Source organism: Poecilia formosa, unplaced genomic scaffold (genome assembly GCF_000485575.1).
Source record: "Poecilia formosa unplaced genomic scaffold, Poecilia_formosa-5.1.2 Scaffold227, whole genome shotgun sequence".
NCBI classification, from domain to species: domain Eukaryota; kingdom Metazoa; phylum Chordata; class Actinopteri; order Cyprinodontiformes; family Poeciliidae; genus Poecilia; species Poecilia formosa.
Window position 1 is genome coordinate 5997 of NW_006800166.1, and position 20589 is coordinate 26585.

Here is a 20589-nt window from a genome sequence, read left to right on the forward strand (position 1 = left end):
AAGAAAAAGACAAAAGAAAGCAACCCATCTGTAGAGGTCACTACTGCAAAAAAAAAAAAAAAAAAAAAAAAAAAAAAAAAAAACTAAGAACCCACAGGAAACTAAAAGTATGTGATCAGATGAAACTAAAATGGAACTTTTTGGGATAAACTCCAAAAGAAGAAGGTCGAGCACAATCTCGACCTTCTTCCTCCAAGAAGACTAATCTCAAGAAGACCAACCCTACCCCAAGCATTGGGGTGGAAATATCATGTTTTGGGTGGAAATATCATGGGTTGGGTGTGCTTTTCTGCTAAACTGACAGGACAACTGCACCGTATTAAGCATAGGATGAAGGGAGCCGTGTATCATGAGATTTGGGGCATTAAACCAAAACAGAAGTACAGGCTCTGTACTTCTGGTGTCTAAAAGTGCCTTAAGTTTCTGACACTCATTTTTCTGTTTCAAAAATGTTTCATTTTCTTGCTGTCATTACATTCCTGGACTGCAGTACTTTGCTTCCTCTGTGCATCGGTTAGGAGAACTTCACCCAGGACTCTGTCACAACTCTCCTCACTACCTGCGTTTCCATTACAAACATGCTCAAAACTTTGTCAATATTCTGTTAATGTCAAAAAACCACAATTTCTCAATTAAAATCAAATGTAAATAAGTTACTTCACATGAAAAGTTATGAACCATGCCACACCACGATCCTCCAACTACTTCCCATCTTCTTTGTGATTTGAGCCAGCGGCAACATCCTGTTGTTGATCATGTGACTCGTGTTGCTCCTCATCCTAGCGCCAAAACTTTTCATCGGCGGGTTTCCATTAAGCAAATTTATTTTCGAAATGTCAAATTGTGAATTTATATGATCAATGGAAACACACCTACTGCTCCTCTGGCCACCTTTGTAGAACCACCATCCCGGGTTTCCCCTGACTCACTCGCCTATCCACCGTTAATCACTCCGTCCCTTCAACATAAAATTAGGACAAAGAGACAATCGGCAACAAACCCTGCCAACCTCAACTTCTGCGGATATGCTAGCCTCCTCCTGGAGCACCACCCCTTCTCAATCAGCACAAAACCTTTTCTTCTTCATTTCAAAATCAATCTATCAGATCTCAGACATTAACAACTTGCCTCTTCCTATAACGTTGACATGGACTGCTGCCGTTTTCCTCAAAGAATCATCTTGCTGTACACATTTACAAATTAACATCTCAAGCTATGTTTTGGGGTTCTTTGATTGTTACTTGCACTATGGTCTCATGTCTTAACAAACATGACAGCAAAGATTTAAATCTTATACTGCTCTTTGTGTTTTGCTTACAAGGAGCCAGACTCTTTTGTAAATCTTTTCAAGTAATCTTGACTAAACCTCTTCAGCCTTTCTGAAGATTTTTCATTTATTCTTGAAAGATTTACGTTTGTATTATTATTATTTCCTGTTGATGGGAAACTGGATGGAACTAAATGCAGGTCTATCCTGGTAGAGAACCTATTAGAGGCTGCAAGAGATTAGGATAGAGGTTCATTGACGATGACCCTAAACATACAATCAGAGCTACGACAGAATGATTTAGGTCACATTTTATTTATGGTAAAACATCAAAGTCCAGACATAAATCCAGCTGAAAATCTGTGGCAAAATTTGAAAATGGATGTTTACACATACTCACTCCTCAGTCTGACTGAGCTTGAGCCATTTTGCAAACAAGGGTGGACAACAATTTTCAATATTCAGGTGTGCAAAGCTGGTAGACTCCAAAAGACTTACAGCTGCAACTGCAGTGAAAGGTTCTACTGGCAATGACTCAGTGGGAATTGACACAAATGCACACCACACTCAAATAAACGGACACAGACAGTGAAGAGCTACTGCGGTGTGTGCAGAGCATTATAAGCAAAAAAAAACAACCAAAAAACAAAGAACGGCTCTCACTAACAGAGACTCCAGTCCTGTTGTTAATGGTAAAGAGCCGTTCAAAAAAATCGGATCCTTCATGAACGTAATTCAGGTCTAGGCTAAACTTGGTAGTTTTAAAATACACTTAACTAAATATGATGAGGTACCAAACCAGACATTTGGTGCACCTGCTGTAATAACACCGGAAATCACTAATACAATCAATCATAGAGCAGCGCTGCTAGGAGCAAGGGGGGCGGCATAAATATGCTTTTGCAATAATTATTTTTCCAATTATTACTTTTCCAAGCAAGACTTCAATTTGTTCAGACGTTGTGAACTATTATTATAGAACATGTCTGATTTTTGTGACTCTTGAAAGATATGGCAGCTCAGCAGAGGGGGCAACGTTGCTGAAGATTCACATGCTTGTTAAAGACATCGTATGAGAACCAACATTTAAAATCAATGGATAAAAAGGTGGACGTGACTTTGAAAAGTCTATCCTTTATTTATTTTTTTCTTGGATGACATCCTAAGTAGTTACTTTTTACGGTCACTCATACGGATAGAGCGACCGTATGTTTTCTACACTCCTTCACCCTTATGTATCTTCCTTTGGGGGAGGGGGGGCGATTTATGATTCCACATCCACCTGAATAATATGTAGTTGCGCCCCTGTGTGTAAAGGACAGACCAGTTGAATACAAGGCACTGGACACAGCGCTCAGTTCATGCTCAGCAACCTGGCTCTTTTACAATGTTAAACCAGCGAGAATTGACTTCCATTAACAGCTGCTGATTTATGGTTCGCTGCGAGATTAGAGAACACACACACAAATACTAGCTAACTTTTAGGTACTTGCATGTAAAGCTAAGTAAAACCTCACCATGTGTCCTGTAACACCGAGGTGACGAAGGCCAGGCCAACCTCCAGTGGCTGCCGTTGTTTTTCCTCTCTATTTACGCTTACATCTGACCATGATGACCAATCAGAGAACAACAGCAAAGCTTACATCACACTCAGTATCGACTTGGCCCTGACGGAAAAAAGCAGCAGTGGAAAGCATCTGAAGGCGGACTGGGTAAAGTGGAGCCAGGTCTAGTAGAGCCAGTGGAAAACGAGCACATGTCTTCATGGAACTGAATGACTTGTTTGGTGTGTGAAAGCGGGGCTGTGGAACACTGTCGACATTTACTAGCACAGAAAGATGGCTAACATACTAAATTACCTTTTAAAAACACATAAGCACTTGGTCTTGTCATCATTTGACATTTTCATATATTATAAATAATATTAGTTGCTACCCTAGGCTGAAGCTAAAGGCTAGTCCAAAAGAGGCCAAGATTAAAGTAGACTTCCAATGTCACAATAACTACTGGTGATTAGAGCTTTTTGTCAGACTATTTATTACAATTTGGTAGCAGATAGTCTACTAGAAATACAGGTCTTATTTCTGTTGCTTTGACACTTGTAATTAATGTACACAAAGATTAACTGACCAGTTTTTCGCAGTATTGCATTCTAGCTAGGCATCTAGAATGCCAAGTCGCTCCCTAGCTATTTAGCATTCCGACTAGAACCATGAACCATTCTGTTCATTGTTCTATAAAAAACCATGGGCAGAATGATTTAATAGTAGGTAGCTGAAATTCTATACCTAGGGTTGTAGCCAGGTAGCTAGAATGCTAAATAAGCTATTTAGTAAGTAGCTAATTAGCCCACACTTGAGGGCAACAAAGTAGTTTTTAAACAACATTTTACCAGTCTTAAACTTTTCCAAAGTTTCACTTCATTCTTAGACATAGTAATCAAAATCGAAAGTAAGAAAAGAAATGTAAAAATCGAACACAAGAAAAGTTATGTGTCCATTTAATATAACAAACCTGCAGTTCATTTCAGTCAAATGATTTCAAATCAACAGTGCCATAGAGGACCAGAGTTTTAAACATGAGATGAAATAAAACAAACAAACAAAACTGTCAGACTTGCATGAACAAATACTTACCTCAGATTCATAATAGAACCTGCCAGAAACAGTAGAGAACACTGTTGCATGTAAAAAGTATAGTTTTTCAAATAGACAATAAAATGAACAAAGGAATTAGTTCCCTTTGAGTTGGTCACCTTCATTTACCAACAAACAGTTTTCAAAAAAGTAAAAAGCAAAAGCAATGCTATTGTTAAGTATGGAAACTCTCCAGTTGTGAAATTAAACTGCAGTGATCTAACAAACAGAGACAAGCTAGCCAATTAGCCTTGCTAACAAAACAGACACAAGCTACATTAGCATGTTGCTAACAGAGCTATGTTAGCTAAGTTAACACGTTACATTTAAATCGGATCATTTTCAAGATATTTTGAGATAGTTCAGCTGGATTTGAAATATATGATATTAAAATTAATACTAATAGTTTATTTTAGTTTTTATTTGTCTCACTTGTTAAACATATGCCTTACTCTTTTGTTAGGTGTTTGAAAATAGATTTTCTGTTTTTTTATCCTATCTTATTTTGTCTCATTCTGAAAATATGATTTAAAAGTTGAATTTAAAAAAAAAAACAAATTAAAAGAGCATCGTTCAAAAGAAAAGACCTCCAAATGGTTCTACAAAAACCATTTGGAATGAACGATAGCACTAGAAGGTGTAGAAGTCCTTCTCCCAGAGCAGGGGTGCCCAAATCCAGTCCTCGAGAGCTACCATCCAGCAACTTTCAGATGCATCCCTGCTTCAACACACCTGAATCAAATGAATGGCTCATTATCAGGCCTCTGTAGAGCTGATCCCAGTCTGTTGGAGTAAGGATACTTCTAAAACTTGCAGGATGGTAGCTCTCGAGGACTGGACTTGGGCACCCCTGGCCCAGAGGAATCGCTGATGGAGTCATGCTGCCACCTGGAGATGCCAGTTCCTCTGTGCCCAGCTTCACAGTGTCAGATGCACGGTTCCGATTGTGAGCTATAACTCATTCTCACCACTAGATGGAGGCAGCTCGCTGCAGAATAAGGAGCTGAAACAGCAGAGAAAGAGATATCGGCAAGAAGACATCAGCAGATGGCTGCAGTCTCTGATGAGCTCCTGGGACGTTTTGGCATCTGAAAAATGATTGGGCTGTTTGCTTTGTTTACCTCAAGGGATCCAAATGTTAAATTGAGGAGATTAGATTAGATTAGATAAAGGTTATCCCGGTCTGCTGTAGATACTGTCTCTGTTTTGCCTAAGATAGTCAGCAGTTAATTTCCTTTTAAGGGGGAGTCAGTCCCCTCTGAGCCCCACTGTGATTACTTTGGTGGATATTGACACATTATCTGCAGTAAAAAGACTAAAACGACTGAGGTTTTCTTCTAATGCAACTTTCCCACTGAGATCCAGGCCACAGGGTAATTGTCCGCTGAGCAGCAGGAGTCGCTCTGTCTGACTGTAATTCTATAATATCGGGGTTGGCCATGACAATAATCCATGGGCTCGTCGTGCATCGCCAGAACCGCTTCCCAACCCAAAATATATCTATATGAGAATGCGAAATTGTGGAAAAGGGAGGAATCGCTGGCTCTGAAACACGGACTCGTTTTAAAAAAAGAAAGCTTCTGTTTTCTTGGAGCAGAAAATATGGATCGTTAACAGGATACTGGCAACATTAATGTGGCCACAAAAAAAAAATGCTGAAATGTGGGAATCAGGATCAGCATGCTGGATATGTTATTGGTGGTGAGATTTGAAATTAAAATGAAAGAAAATGTATTGCTCTTAATTGGAAAATGTTTTTAAAAATGGAATCTGCACTGGCTTATATTATTTTTTGCCACCTTGCTTTAAACAAAAAGATAATTTTACCAGTGTTTGAAGGGAAATATATTACCACAAGCCTGACTAAATAGGGAGAAACTCTTCAGATCAGTGACATAAAAATGTTCTATATATAAAAATCATTCCAAGAGAGACAAAGATGTAGTTTATTCACACTGTAAAAAGTCATATTTGGAAGTGTCAGTTTATTTTAAAGTATGTCTTTTTTTATTTTGAATTGGAATGATAATTCAATCTGACTGAACTTTATCCATTTTTGGCACATTACAGCTTCAAAGTGTCAAACTGGAGTTTTATGTGACAGACCAACACATGTGTGTTTGTTGATGGACCCAAATGCAACAGGCTGAGACATAAAGCAGTGTAGAGGATTTAATGAAACAGAGAAATGATATAAAAAATTAAAAAAAACTCACAAAAAAATCACAGAGAACCCAAGGAGCCAGAGAAGAACAAAAAAAACCATGAATCCAAGGAAAGGAACGACTGGGAATCAACGGGGAGAACCAATTTTAAGCAAAATTTGAAATGTGAAATGTGGGAAATGTGAAGTATGAAGAGAAAACGCTGTTAGCTTTGTTGTTAAAATCTTTAAAGTAACAAAGTCACTTTTTAAAGGGTTGGTGAGTAATCAGTAGTCAGATTAAATTTCCTAGATAGCCGTGGCAACACTGTTCGTCACATAAAAACTTGGTGAGATTTATTTTTTTATGGACTTCAACATTACAATGTATAACAGAGAATCAGGGTTATACGAATAAAACATTATTTTACAAGAATAAGCAATAGTACCATGACTTTATTCTTTTAATAACTGTGTATTATTTTGACTTTTATGGTATGAGTTTCTTCTCGTAATGTCATGACTTTATACTTGTAATACAAATATGTTCTCGTAATACTACGGCTTTATTGCTGTGCAACTTTATTCTCGTAATATTATGGCTTTATTCTCTTCATTTCATCTTTTTATTTTCTCAACGTGACTCTTACACTCCATCGTATGAAACGGAGAACCACAGGATTAAACTTACAAAAAAAAAGTACTTGGTTTCAAGAAATGGGGGATTTACATCATACTGCCCAAACATGTAAACAAGCTTCTAGGAAAGAATTCTCCCACAATGCTCACACTGTAGGCAATCAGTGAAACACACTTACATAAAACAAGCCGCCTTGACAGGCTTTTAGTGTTTAACCGTCAGTGGGAAGGTGGGTGGAGGTTAGGGGGGGGGCGGTTAGGTTATTTCTGTAGATGTAAAGATCTATTTATTTCTGTTTTGCACAGATATGTCTATTCATCAGATGCACAATCACCACCATTTACCTGCAGCCTGTTTCTGATCGGTCAGTGATCTGGTGCATCAGCCCCTGTGTCCAGCCAAGTGGGATCGTTTACGCAGGAGCCATGTAAAAATAAACATATGCACCGTTACCTACGTGCCTAACTCCTGTGAGGAACAAACACATGAGCAGACATGCAGGTATGAGGATCAGGAGGCAGATAACACACACGCACACACACACCCCCGCCCACACACGCACACACACACACACACACACTTGCGCCCACACACACACGCACACACAGAAGGCATTCATAGCAGGAGGTAATAACACAGTGCTGCTTTTCAGACACAAGCCACCGTTCAGTGGGCTGAGAGAGTTACATGCAGGACATGTTATTGCTCTATATGTTTATAACGATGCCATGAAAAAAAGAAGAGACCTGGCCTCAGGCATTTCCTCCGGCCGCCCTCTCCTTGGTCGCCTTCCCAAGAAAGGCAGGGAGCCCTCAGGTCAGGACAGAGAGCACACCACACTTCGCTTTCGGAGACGGCGTCTTTGTTTCTCTTTCCGCTTTGAAACGTTTTTTCCAGGCACATTTTATAGCTCAATCGAGTAACTATGTTATCTACAGTTGTTGTAAAAATGCTATATATATCAAATATGACTGAAGAAATTCAACTTTGTAATTTAGCGCCTTGAAATTGGGCCTCTGTCTCTTTAAAAACTGCTGCTCTTTCTGAAACTCCGCCTTCAGGAAGTCATCACAACATGGCTCCTCTGTTAAGCCTTTAACAATGATTTTACCAGTGCTGCACTGACAAGTACCTCCTATAATGAGCTCAGCTGATGCACAGTTCCACTGACTGTTTGCTAATTGCTGCTGGCTAGTCTGAAGGAGCTGAGTGGGGTTGCTCTGTGAGGTGGAAGCTCTGAAGTTTGGGAACTGCAACTCTGAGGAGATTAAAGGATTTCTCAAATATGAAAGAAAGAATCAAGGCATTGCTCTAGGTGTGCTCTGATTATCAAAAAAATTTATAACATGATGTAAAACTAAAAAAAAAATAATAATAAATTTTACATAGTAGGATTATAACCTCACACTTCTCCAGACCTTCCTCTCTCACTTGTCAGCTGTGTCACTTAATACATCAGATAAAAGTTAGTCACACTGTTAATGGGTTTGACTACAAATGTAACTGTTCACATCTGAATCGGTTAGGGAAACTGAAAACCATGTATCATTTTTATGTCACTTCATAAGTATGCTCTACTTTGTGTAGGTTTATCACATCAAATTTGACAGCTTTCTGAGCCATACTCTTACTATTTTTTTTTTATTCTGCCAATAAATTGTATCCCTGTATTATCCCGCCTGACCCCATGCATAAGAATAGAAATAAGTCAAAGGAAAATAATGAAGACGGTGTTGGTTTTTAGGGCTCATAAAAGGATTTTCAGTATTGGCTCTTTCATCACCAAGTGTCTGAGGATTTAACAAGCTCTTTCAATAAAACGGATAGAGACTTTCTTGGGAAGAGGTCATTAAACCCACAACCATGTTGGGTTAGAGGGAGGAAGGCAACTCTTTCCTGGACTGTGGAACAGAAAGCTGCTGCAGGAGATTGGGAACCAGTGATCTAAGTAGTACTGTCAGCCTATAACACGATTCCAAATAACAGTTAAAAACATGTCACGTTTGATTATTGTCAGGCTTTTTTCCTCATTGCAACTGAAAGCAGGTTAATGTAAAGGGCATGTTAAAACCTTAGAGGTGATGGACTGGTGACCCATCCAGACGAAAAAGGAAAACAGTTGATCCAACTTTTAAAAAATCTAATTTGTTACTAGTAATCACATTAAGTTTATCCAAGGAAATATATTAAGTTGTCGTGTTTAAAAAGAAAATGTAAATGGATTAAATTTGACAAACTGAATTCGATTACATGTAACAAATTAACTTTTTTTTTAAAGTTGGAGATCTCTTGGATATAAGATACATAAAGCAGAAAGGAACATGAAATGGAAAAAAATAATAATTTAAACTACATGCAACACACAGGAGTTTGGATTCAGATGTTTTTCACTCTACATTGGGTTGTTCCACTAAATACATCCTGTATTAACTTGTGCAGTTTACTTTTCAGTGATATTATTATTATTATTATTATTATTATTATTATTATTATTATTATTATACAGCTCTGGAGAAAATCGAGGGATCACTTAAAACAATCAGTTTCTCTGATTTTACTTTTTACTTGTCTACGTTTGAGTGAAATGAACATTGTTCTTTTATTCTATGAACTACTGACAGCATGTCTCGGAAATTTCAAACAAAATTGTAGTATTTATTTGCACAAAATGAGAAATGGTGAAAATAATGAAAAAGATGCAGTGTTTCCAAACCTCAAATAATGCAAAGAAAACAAGTTTGTATTTATCTAGGAACAACAATACTAACATTTTAACACAGGAAGAGTTCAGGAATCAATATTTGGTGGAACAACCAGGAGGTTTTCAGTGCAGTGGGCTCTTCATTTTTTTCCAGAGCTGTATTTCCATGTAGTGTTTGTAGTTTTTTTTCTCTTTCTGCAGACTTTATAGTGTTGACTTTTATTCTCTTTAAGCTTCTTTCTCTTTTCTACCCTTGCCTCCTTCTTTCCTTTCAAACTTTCAACTTTCCTTTCTGCTTCCATTTCCATTACATTGGCAATAAACCCAAAGCATTTTCTACAAAGATTGGGAATTACTGATTGTACATCCCACGTAGCGATGTCATACAACCAGTGATGGTGAATGTCCTCAACATGAACACCTTTCTGCTATGACCTTTCTCCAGGACTGACGCAGCTCTTTTGTTGACATTGTATGACATATCATTGGTTTAAATGCCCAAAAATGTGCACTGATGTGACGTGTGTGATTTTAGGCATTTTAACTGGGAAGAAACTTAGGAGCGTCCAAATTTATTCCTCACCTGAAATTGCCTCATTTGTCGAGCCTTTAGCTTTTATTAGGCTTTTATTGTCATGGTTGTGTGGATGATAGTGGACCCAGAGTCAGATAGGCAGAGGCAGCTTTAGGTGGAGAATGTTTTCATGACAAAATGGTGAAAAAAACTTACAAAAACCACAGGGAACACAGGGATCCAGAGCAGAACAAAAACCACGAAGCCAAGGGAAATGTAGGGAGAGTAGACAGGGGATTACTAAATACTTCTAAAATGATATAAGGAACATAGTTAAACTAAAGCACAAGGAATAACTAGACACATGAAATAAACAAACTAGAGTCACTAACTACGAACTGAAATAAAGTAAGATAGAAACAAGGCTGATCTAATCGAAGAAAGAGACTGACACAGAATAATAGTGAAACTAGAATCAAATCAAAGCACCAAAACAACTCAAAACCCAGGAGCTAACATTTATGTGGTGTCCTAAGTTTTTAGATGAATGCATAACCCTCTGAAAGGCAGAACTGCAGATATTTGAGTCTCTGTTTTCCAAAGTTAACACAAGATCCCAACTTTCTCCATGGCTTCAAAGCTTTCTTTCTGTTTCATTTGAAAAATGTCTCTCCTGCTTTTCTGCCAACATCAACCTTCAAAATGAAGAGTGAACAGGTTTGGTGAAAAATCTGAAAACAAAACCAAAAAAAAGCACAAAAATCAGCACTCAGGCTATAGCATTAAAACCCAGATCTACATGGTTTGATCAGATGGAGCAGAAATGGAACTGGAATCAGACCACATAGCTAACGGTGCTATGTTTAAAATTCACCACAAGCAATCAGATTAAAAAAAAAAAAAAAAAAAGGGGGAGTCGACTTGAAGGTCTAATGGCTTTTTTAGTTTGTTTGTTTGGTTTTTTTTAAGTAATGACTTTGTGTCCTTAAAGGCACAAACGGCATTAACCCAGGCTTTTGTTATTCTAATCCATCCTGGTCTGCAGCCAGAGACTGAGAGTTTGTGTTGCAGGAAGAGTTTTTCTCACTGGGAGATCAGAGAAGGTGTGTGTGTGTGTGTGTGTGTGTGTGTGTGTGTGTGTGTGTGTGTGTGTGTGTGTGTGTGTGTGTGTGTGTGTGTATTTGCGCACCCTGACCCCCGTCACGTTTATGGTGGTCCTGTCCTCCATCTTCCATCGCCCGACCTCGTCCGCCCGGCTCGTCTTTATGCCGGAAACACTTTCCCCGTCTTCACCTCCCGCCAAGCCGCCTCCCTCACAAAAACCTCCTCACACGACAGAGACATTTCCACCGGCCCTCGTTTGTTGACCTATCTGCCAGTTTGCTTTTTCAATAAAAAAAAAGTGACAGAGAGTCATTAAACAGTTTGCAGGGAGGTGGTGGCCTGTTGTCTGATGCACAGGAAGAGCCTGTGCCATCTCCTCCCGAACTTGAGCAGGTGCAAAGACAACAGTCAATGCGATCTTTGTGTCGACTGGAGGAACTTTGGACCTGGCGCCACCTCTCCTCTGTCTGGCTTTTGGAAGACTTGAACCACTAAAAGAAAGCGGTGACACGCTGCTGAATGGGAAACCTATATATTCTTGACTGACACAGGCCACTAAAGTACCTGCTTGTTTTGGCCACCAGCCGCCCTCGTTGCTCCCTGGTCGATTCTCACAGACGGCTCTTGTTGGTCCAGCCGTCAGTTGTGTTTCTCACTACAACGAAACGTCACTAAATGACTCACTTTGAAAACTGATGGGTCATTTCTACAACAAGAAATATGAAATAGAATAATGTGAATCCATACAGACTTTTGTTGGGTTTTTTTCTAGTTTTGCTTTTTTGTAAATCATAATTTTTTAAAATATGTTTTTGGAACAAACGGGGCAGATGATGTGAGATTTTTTTCTTCTTTCTGTTGCTTTTCATTTTATTGACTTGGACATGTTTTCTATTATATGAAACTGCTTTGGTTTTAATGAAATGAATACATTTCCTAACTAAATAAAATAAAAATTTGAACATTTCTGTGTTGGGGAACACAATCGCTGTTTCTCTTTTTTTCACCTCACTTTTCCTGACCGAGGGACAATTTAGACAATTTTTCAGCTACATGCAAAAAAAACAACAACAAAACACTTGGGACAGAAGGCAAATACTTCTCATTTGAAGGCCAAAAAATAGGCTGTCTGTCCATTTTCACCTTTAACCTTTTATCTATGTAGCCCTAATTCAGTTGTAATTCACTGTTGTTATCGATTATCATCAGGTCTTCAGTTTGCCATCTGTTGATCATTAGTATCGATGCTCACCTGCTGCATAACTTAACATCTACACTCGGTATGCTGCTGCCTCATACTATAAATCTCCCTTAGTCTCAACTGTGGCTTAAATCTAATAAAGTGCTTGTGAATATTTTTGCTATAAAACATTTTTCTTTCCGAACGCAGCAGATGCCAGCATCAGATATCAGACATTAGATGAACTGATTACAGACTTGCTCTGTTGTGATAAAGAGCCACTGGCCAAAAATCCCCCCAAAAAACCTGCATAATAAACACCAGGGAACAATTTTCAAACTCCTTTCTGCTGACTGTATTAGATTTTTACAAACTCAGAATTCCTGTTTACATTGGATGTTTGATTCTGGATGCTGCGTCTAATTATTGGTCGTCTTGTTCAGAGCGATCACGTCCATGGGGAACGCTGCTGTGGAACGTTACTTTAGTAAAACTTCACTTCCTCTTCCAGAGCATTTTCCCCTCCTGTTCCATGGCTGTTCGCTTTGCTGTGAGTCATTCTGCCAACGTTTTATAATCTAATAATAATGATAAAGCTGAGAGGATAATCTACCCACACTCTTCTGATGGTACGACTTAATTCACTTTTACTGTTATTGCCTAAAAAAATCCCTCACCGCCACCGTAATCGGCTCCAACAGGGGGACAAATTGTGTTTCGCGGCGGGGTGAAATAAAGGTTTTTGTCAAATGATTGAATTCAGCAGCAGCCGTGGAGCAGGCTGAGGAGGAGGAGGGAATAAAAACCTGCCGAATAAAATGCTTCAGGTTTCTCCGCTACTTTGATTAAAACAATAAAGCAGGTGCTTGATCATTTTGTGTCCAGTAAGTCATCTGGTTGTGTTTCCTCACTTTTATTGAACATAGAAGTTGTTCCTGAGTTTGTGCTTGGTGAGCCTTGAGGCCTCCATACACTGTAAAACTGTTTTTTATCAGATTTTATCAAAAATATTCAATAATTCCACAAATAATCCCACGTTTTTTTCAATTGAAATAAGTATCACATAATGTCAACTGGGAATATTTTTTCTCGTCAATTATTCTTGATCCCAAATGCAACGTTGCAAACTCTGCATTTTAAAAAAAGACTTTAGTTTAATGAAGGTAACTCACAGCCAAACCGTTTACACTTTGACCCGCCGTGATGTTTGTTGTTGGGGGTCATGTCGTGATGACCTTTAAAGTGGGTACATGACCTCATGACCTGTTGCATACTCGGGACTTTTGGTGTCAGATGATTTCAAGACAAATATTAGTTGAAGATTTTGAGGGGAATCAAATCAAAACGACATCAGTATCTTGAAAGACAATAATTTGCAAAATAAGAATTTAAAAGTTTGTTTAAAAAGATGTGGAGAGTTGATGTTAACTGATAAAATTGCATTTTTTTGTTAGTAACAATGTCAACAACAATCACCTCAATTTAATGTCGTCGTTGGACATAGCTGGTCAGTTTTTTAAAGTGTAAATTAAGTTCAAATTGAAATTATTGGGAGGAAATAACATGTAAATATACCTCTCTGTCTTACTTTGGCCTGAATTGTAACCTTTATTTTTGGTGCTATATTGTATTTTGCTTTTGCACCAAACAAGCCAATGAGCACAAAGAACAGAAATTAAGAAAATATGAACTCCAGTGATTGACCTGAGTGTAAATGATAAGAACATGAGAAACATGAATGAAACTGAAAACTGTAACACCCAAAGATCACGACTTAAAATATCTGGAATCTGAGATTTGGGAGTAAATTCGCGAGGACTCAATACAAACGTAAACATGCAATAACAAATCATTTCTGTGGTCTAATTTTAATCAATTATATGTATTTATTCACAACAAAAACATTAGCATCACTAATTCAGTTAAAAGCTACAGGATTCCCTTTTATTTTTAATGAAACATCATAAATTAATACAAAATAATACATTTCCATTTCCATTCAAGAAAATCTATTTAATATTTGCAAATATACAAAGAAAAAAAAAACTAAATTACAAAAATAAACCTTTCTTCATGCTTTCGTACAGTTTTCGGTATACTGAAGAGTTTTGAAGATTCGGTCATAATCATTCTTTGTCTTTATTTTTGCGGAAGGCAGAAAACAAAGCGGCTCCTACGACTGCAACCGCCACGCCGGCGGCGGCAACACCTCCGATCACAGCCGCGGTTTGAACCTGCAAACAATGAGCCACACGTTACTGTTACTGAACCACAGCGAGCGTTTTATCAGACACTTGAACTTCAAACAAGCTACGAGTTCAGAGCCGCAGGAGGCTCTGAGACAAGGGGAGGTCAGCTGCCTTCCACTTGGAATATTGCTGGGTTTCTGGTGCTTTTTAAAAGCAGATGGCATCATGGGTAAAGAACATTATGTAGAAATGTTGAAGCACAAATTTGTCTTCCAACTGGTTAATCACCCAAAATATACAAACTAGTTAAAATGTGACTTAATGGCAACAAAGTTTGGAGTTGCCTTGACTCAAATTTTATCTGTAAAGAACCTTTCAGCAACAAGGCCTTTCAAAGTGCTTTACATCATAAAAACACAAAAATACATAGAACACACAGTTAACAGGCAATTTAACCAAATACTAAGAAAATGTAGATTAACCTCAGACTGAATCATTGAATCATCACCAAACACTTTTGCTTGCAGCTTGTTCTAAAGCAGATATCAAAGCTTTATTGAGGAGATTTCATAAACATTTGCTCGCCTGTCGTGATTCCGGTTTGCCGTATCGAAGCTCGGTGACAAAGTGTTCGCTGTTATGAGTGGCGACGTTGTACGGACGCTCCTGACCCACCATCTTCACAGCGTTGCTGACGATGGTGCTGGGGTCAAGAGGCTGGTACTTGTCGTCCAGGAGATTGTTGACTTGGAAACGGTTGGACCCAACCACTTCCCAGATCCTCTGACGCCTCACTGTAGCGTCGCTGCTCCCAAGGAAGGCGAGCACCTCGAGCAGATCTCCTCCTCTGTGCGCTTTATGGGACATGAACGAGGAACGGCTTCTTTATGTAACGTATTTTAACACAGACAGATGTCGCAAAATCGTTCCCAAAATGGATTGAACCAACAAAGTACACAGCAATACCGGAAGGTACGACTTAGTGAATTCTTCCATTTGGGTTTAACAAATAAGAAAATAATCTTTTAACGCATCAGCCTCAAATTATTATCAGTCACAGTGCTTTTGTTTTAAATAATAAAAAAATTTAATTAATTAACAGCTAAATTTCTAATAGACAGTTTATGAACTTCAAGAGGCTCAAATGAGCAGCAAAGCTGAATATCATCAGCAAATATATGATATGAAATATCACTGAACTGCTGAATTAAGTGATATATTCTAAACACAAAATAAGTCCCAGCACGGAGCCGTGAGGAACTCCACACACAGCAGCTCTTTACCGTCAGACAAACTGGTTTACAGCTAAAACTCCAACCAGAAAATGTAGGAAATAACTGATAAAATACAGAGAGAGACAATTAAAGTTAAAGATTTTATCTGTACAAAATCTCTCAAATGATGAGAGTAAGTTAGCATGTTGTGATACTTTTACACAAAACCTTCACTTACTTGAAGGAATCAAATGAATGACTTCATTTCCTCCGATGAAAACAGCCCAGTGGTGATACACCCCACCAAAGATTTCTATCAGGTCCCCCGGCTTCGCATCTATGTCAAACTTTAACAGAATGGGGGAAAAAAGGAAATTGTTTTAGGGAAAAAGTGAAGAGTTACACACAGACATAAAGCAAATCTGGGCTGCACAGTGGCACAGTTGGTAGCACTGCTGCTTTGCAGCAAGAAGGTTCTGGGTTCAATTCCCAGCCTGGGGTCTCTCTGCATGGAGCTTGCATGATCTCCCTATGCATGAGTGGGTTTTCTCTGGGTACTCTGGCTTCCTCCCACAGTCCAAAAACATGACTGTCAGGTTAATTGATCTCTCTAAATTCTCCTTAGGTGTGTGTGGTCATTTGTTTCTGTGATGCACTGCAACAGACTGGTGACCTGTCCAGGGTGTTCCCTGCCTCTCACTGGCAGGCACCAGCAGCCTCCTGACCCCACTAGGCTGTAAGAAAATGGATGGATAAAGCATATCTGTGATTGTAAGTAGTTATCTATTGGTTAGCTGTCCAGCAAAACATTAAGGGTTAAGTGAGTTTTATGTAAGAAGATAGGCAGCTAAAAGCTTTTAGAAATAGATCAGAAAGGTAAACAATGAGACAGAACGGTGGGACTCACCAGAACGGGAGCCATGTCTTCACCCGGACCACTTCCGAGAAAATGAAACTTACACTAAATGTTCTCTCCAACTTGAAAACACTTACAGCAGACACAGATTACGTAAGCATGCTGAACACAGTGTAGACTCAGTACACACCCCCATGCTGTGAATTATTAACGACACCATGCCCATGTTGACCTAGTAATTTAATTTGCACTGTTGACTTTTGTTTGCAACCAAATAAGTTGTTAATAATTTTCTTTGGAGCGTTTTAATTAAAATGTTAGTAGAGATGCTTCTGTATTCATATCCCACATAAAGCTGCTAACTTCAGTAGTTTTATGTCAAACAAACAAAATGGAAACTGAGGAACACATCAGTCAGATATGAAAAGGTCAAAGCAGGTGATCAGTGAAGCAGCCAAGAGCCTGCATTACACTGCAAAAACACACAATCTTACCAAGTGTTTTTAGTCTGTCTTCAAGTGCCGATATCTTTTTATGCTTGAAATAAGACAAAATTAATTTAAACATAATTTTTCAGTCAGATTTAAGAGCTTGTTTTAAATCAATATTTCTGTAATAATTCCACTGGCAGGTTATTTCATATGTAAAAATGTCTTATTGTAAGTGAAATAATCTCCCAGTGGAACTATTATGTTTTCATCAACATTAAGGAATTACTGACTTAAAACAAGGTGCTTGTTGCTGAAAAGTTACACAAAAGTTAAATTTGTCTCATTTCAAGTGTTTGCACCTCATCCTACTGTTGGCACGGTGGAGTTAATTAAATGTCCCTCTGGGGTAAATTCCTCTGTCAATGACGACCAAATATGAGATAGTCTGACTTTGAAAAAGACCTAATGGAGTTTATCTTAATGTAGTTTAAAAAAATTTATTCGGAGTCTGACCACATCAACTCTTTTAGAATGAAACAGCGAGATTAGAGAAATGAGAATCTCTTGAGAATAAATGTGGGTTATCTGAAAAAATGTCACGACATTGATAATAAGTTTCATCTTTCCTGCTTAGCAAATCTCGACGTGTCATCAAGTCTATGAATGTGATACTAATGCAATACCTGTAAATTAAAAACATCTCATCTAAGCGGCCCTTTTTTAACTGCCTATTTTTTCCTTCCTCCCATGAACATAGCGCTGCTTAGATTAATGAACTCTGATGCTGTCCACCAATGGATGCGGTAAACAGAGGTAGTTTAGATTGTTCTATTGCTTTTATTATGATAAAGAATATGTGATTCTATTGAGCACTAAAGAACAAAAACAGAAACAATGCCACTCTTAGCTGAAGTGCAGCCGTTCTTTTTTATTATATTTTACCTCAAGATATTTTTTATGCTTTACTTTTGCACTAATGTTAATACTGCTTTGGAATATAGAAATGTGCTTTCTGCTTATTGTAGAGAATTATGTGCGAATAAGAACTTGTGTGTTTGCTTTGAAGTTTATCTTCTCTCTTTTGGGAGGGGAAATGTTTTAAACATTCAGCAGAAAATATTAGCTGAAAACATGCCTGTAAATATGAAACAAACTGTGTTTTTTTTGTTGTTCTTTTTTTCCCCTCACGCTCAGGAAAGTTTCCAAGTTGACATACCTGTTAATTTGATTTCTCCCCAGGTCCCCATTAAGTGCTTAAAAGAGGAAATCCTCAGTCGGAGCATCACAGGGAGCTCGCTGACCGTTTCAGCTCTGCAGGATGTTTGGAGAAATTCCCTTCGCTCACATCAACACGGCTGTGCTTTTTATTAAATACAGCTGTACTACAGTATATCCTGCACCTCTGCCAACAATCGTTTTTCTTCCTCTTTTTTTCTTCTTCTTCTTCTTCTTCTTCTTCTTCAGGATTTCTTGTTCACTCTTGTACTCTGTAGCAGCTCTCTTCACCTCGCTGACAGCAGACAGAAGCCAGAGAGGAGACAAGAATCCAGACTTTCATCTCCCTTTACATCTGTCATGGCTGCCTTTCTGCAGCAGCAGCTGTGGAGCTCCCCGTCTCGCCGGCTTTTGTCTTCTTGTTCTTCATCCCGTTGTTACGAATGTCAGCGTTACACTTGGCAATATTTTCCTAGCATCTCTGTGTTATTGTAAGGCAACTGCATGAGTTTTGTGATGTCATATCACGTAAAATTCCAACAAACTCCAGTTGTTTCTGGGTGAAATGTGGAGGCACAGAAACTTGGTTGGCACTCACTTGGTTGGGACGATGTGAGCTTTTGAATTTAGACATGAATGTCTCTACTGCTGTGTAAGTGATGTTCACCCAGCTACCTGCAGTGCTGGAAGTCAGGTGAACAGTCATAAAGTTGTTTGATTTTAATGACAAAAAAAAGGAAGTGAATGATTCAAGAAATGTCACAAATTACATAATTTCACCAGAAAAACATTTTTGAGACTCATCTAAAATTTTTCTTTCAGTGCATGTTGGACTGAATGGATTATATCTTTTTTTAATTTTGATCTGCTCAGCAATAAACTAAAAATGCAAGATTTTATTAAACTATCTGAAATACACAATTTTTTTGTTGTTGACAATGGATCTATAAAAGAAAATGCCGTCCAAAACATAAAGGGTCTGGTATGATTAGTGTTATCACAAAACATAAAAAGCAGACCTTCAATTTCTAAAATTCTTTATTTTTGGGGCCCAAAATTTTTTTCTTTTTTTTTTTTTGCTTGTTCTCAGCTGTTATTGGTTTTAATTACAACAAAAAAGATGGGGACAGAACATATATATATATTAGGATTACTTTATTTGTCAGTGAAATTATTGCCCTAAATTTGTGTTAAAATGGTCGTATTTGACATTCTCTTGCCTTATTTTTCCATCTTTTTGCTGTAACATTCATTGAAGAACTCTCTGCTCTTTGATGGAGTTGAATCTGAAGTCAACCCAGGCCTTGAACACAAAAGAGCTGCTTTACACAAAAACTGCCAAGGCAGCAAAAGTGCGTACAAAAGTCACTTTTTATTTAACAAGCTGGCTTCTCGGTGCAGTGGGACAGATTTCAACCAGCATTCAGTCCTGTATCAGTTGTCAGGATTTATCAGCTCGGCTTGCTGCTGGTCCCCAGGTGAACGGTCTGCCTGTTAGTGTGACTGTTCCAGTCAGGAAGAGCGATGTGGGACCAGCTCGCTTTTCTTCTCAGAAAACACACTTACTTATCGGGAAGTTACATCAGGAGAATTTTTAATCTTACATCAAAATCCTCATAATAAATTTTTAAAAAGCTACATTTTGTGATCATTTGCAGTGCAAACCAAGAACCTTGAGCTTGTCCATGTGTGAACACCCACACTCACTGTTTGTGTGTGCATCCAGCAGGTGATGCTGTTAACCAGCCATGAGAATAAATGTTGACAAGGTGAAGAAAGTGAAGCAAATCAACTATGTGAAAAGGTAACTGCCCCCTACACCTAATAACTCTTTAAGCCACTTTTGATGATTACCATCAAGCATTTACAATTTATGTCAGCAAATCTTTTACATCACAGTGAAGGTTTTCAAACATGTGGAACAGAAGTTCAAGCTCATTTTTAAAAATAGGATGATAAAGGGGCACTATATGTATTTTCCAAGCACATAGTGCCATTTCACAGCACAGTCAAGTAACTATGTTACCTTCAGTTGTTGGAAAAATGATTCATATATCAAATGAGACTTAATAGAAAGTTGACTTTGTAATTTAACTCCTTGAAATTGGGCCTCTATTGCTTTAAGAAGCAATAGAGGCCCATAGAGGCTTCTTAAAGCCTCTAAACTCGAAAGAGCCGAGTTTCAGGCTCTTTCTGAAACTTAGCCTTCAGGAAGTGATCACAACATGGCTCCTCTATTAACCTTTTAACAACATTTTTACCAGCGTTGTACTGAGAAGTAGCTCCTACAATGAGCTCAACAGATGTGCAATTCCACCAGGTGTTTGCTAATTGGTGCTGACTAGTCTGAAGGAACTGAGTGGGGGAGGGCTGCTCTGTGAGGCGGAAGCTTGGAAACTTTGATCAGAGGAGGAGCTTTGCCTCGAAAATTTTCTGTTAGAGTAGACTTCATGCCTTTCAAATCCTGAAACACCAAATAAGAGTTAAACCATCATCCTA

General features: G+C 38.4%; 1 protein-coding gene across 1 annotated transcript; it reads right to left on the minus strand.

Annotated features, from left to right (window-relative positions):
• Positions 1-14051: 14051 nt before the first annotated feature.
• LOC103149421 (HRAS-like suppressor 3) lies at positions 14052-16603 on the minus strand. Its single transcript, XM_007568583.2, has 4 exons — positions 16496-16603; positions 15827-15935; positions 14960-15228; positions 14052-14419 (listed from the first exon to the last, which is right to left on the minus strand). The coding sequence occupies exons 1-4, from the start codon at positions 16508-16510 to the stop codon at positions 14312-14314; spliced, it is 501 nt and encodes a 166-aa protein (XP_007568645.1). The 5' UTR covers positions 16511-16603; the 3' UTR covers positions 14052-14311.
• Between the last annotated feature and the right edge of the window lie 3986 nt (positions 16604-20589).

Excerpts from the sequence above, each read along its gene's own strand:
- LOC103149421 (XM_007568583.2), bottom strand. Across the intron at positions 15,229-15,826 it reads CATTCATTTGATTCCTTCAA|CGCACAGAGGAGGAGATCTG; the intron begins GTAAGTGAAGGT and ends TGTCCCATAAAG. Across the intron at positions 14,420-14,959 it reads GCAAACCGGAATCACGACAG|GTTCAAACCGCGGCTGTGAT; the intron begins GCGAGCAAATGT and ends CATTGTTTGCAG.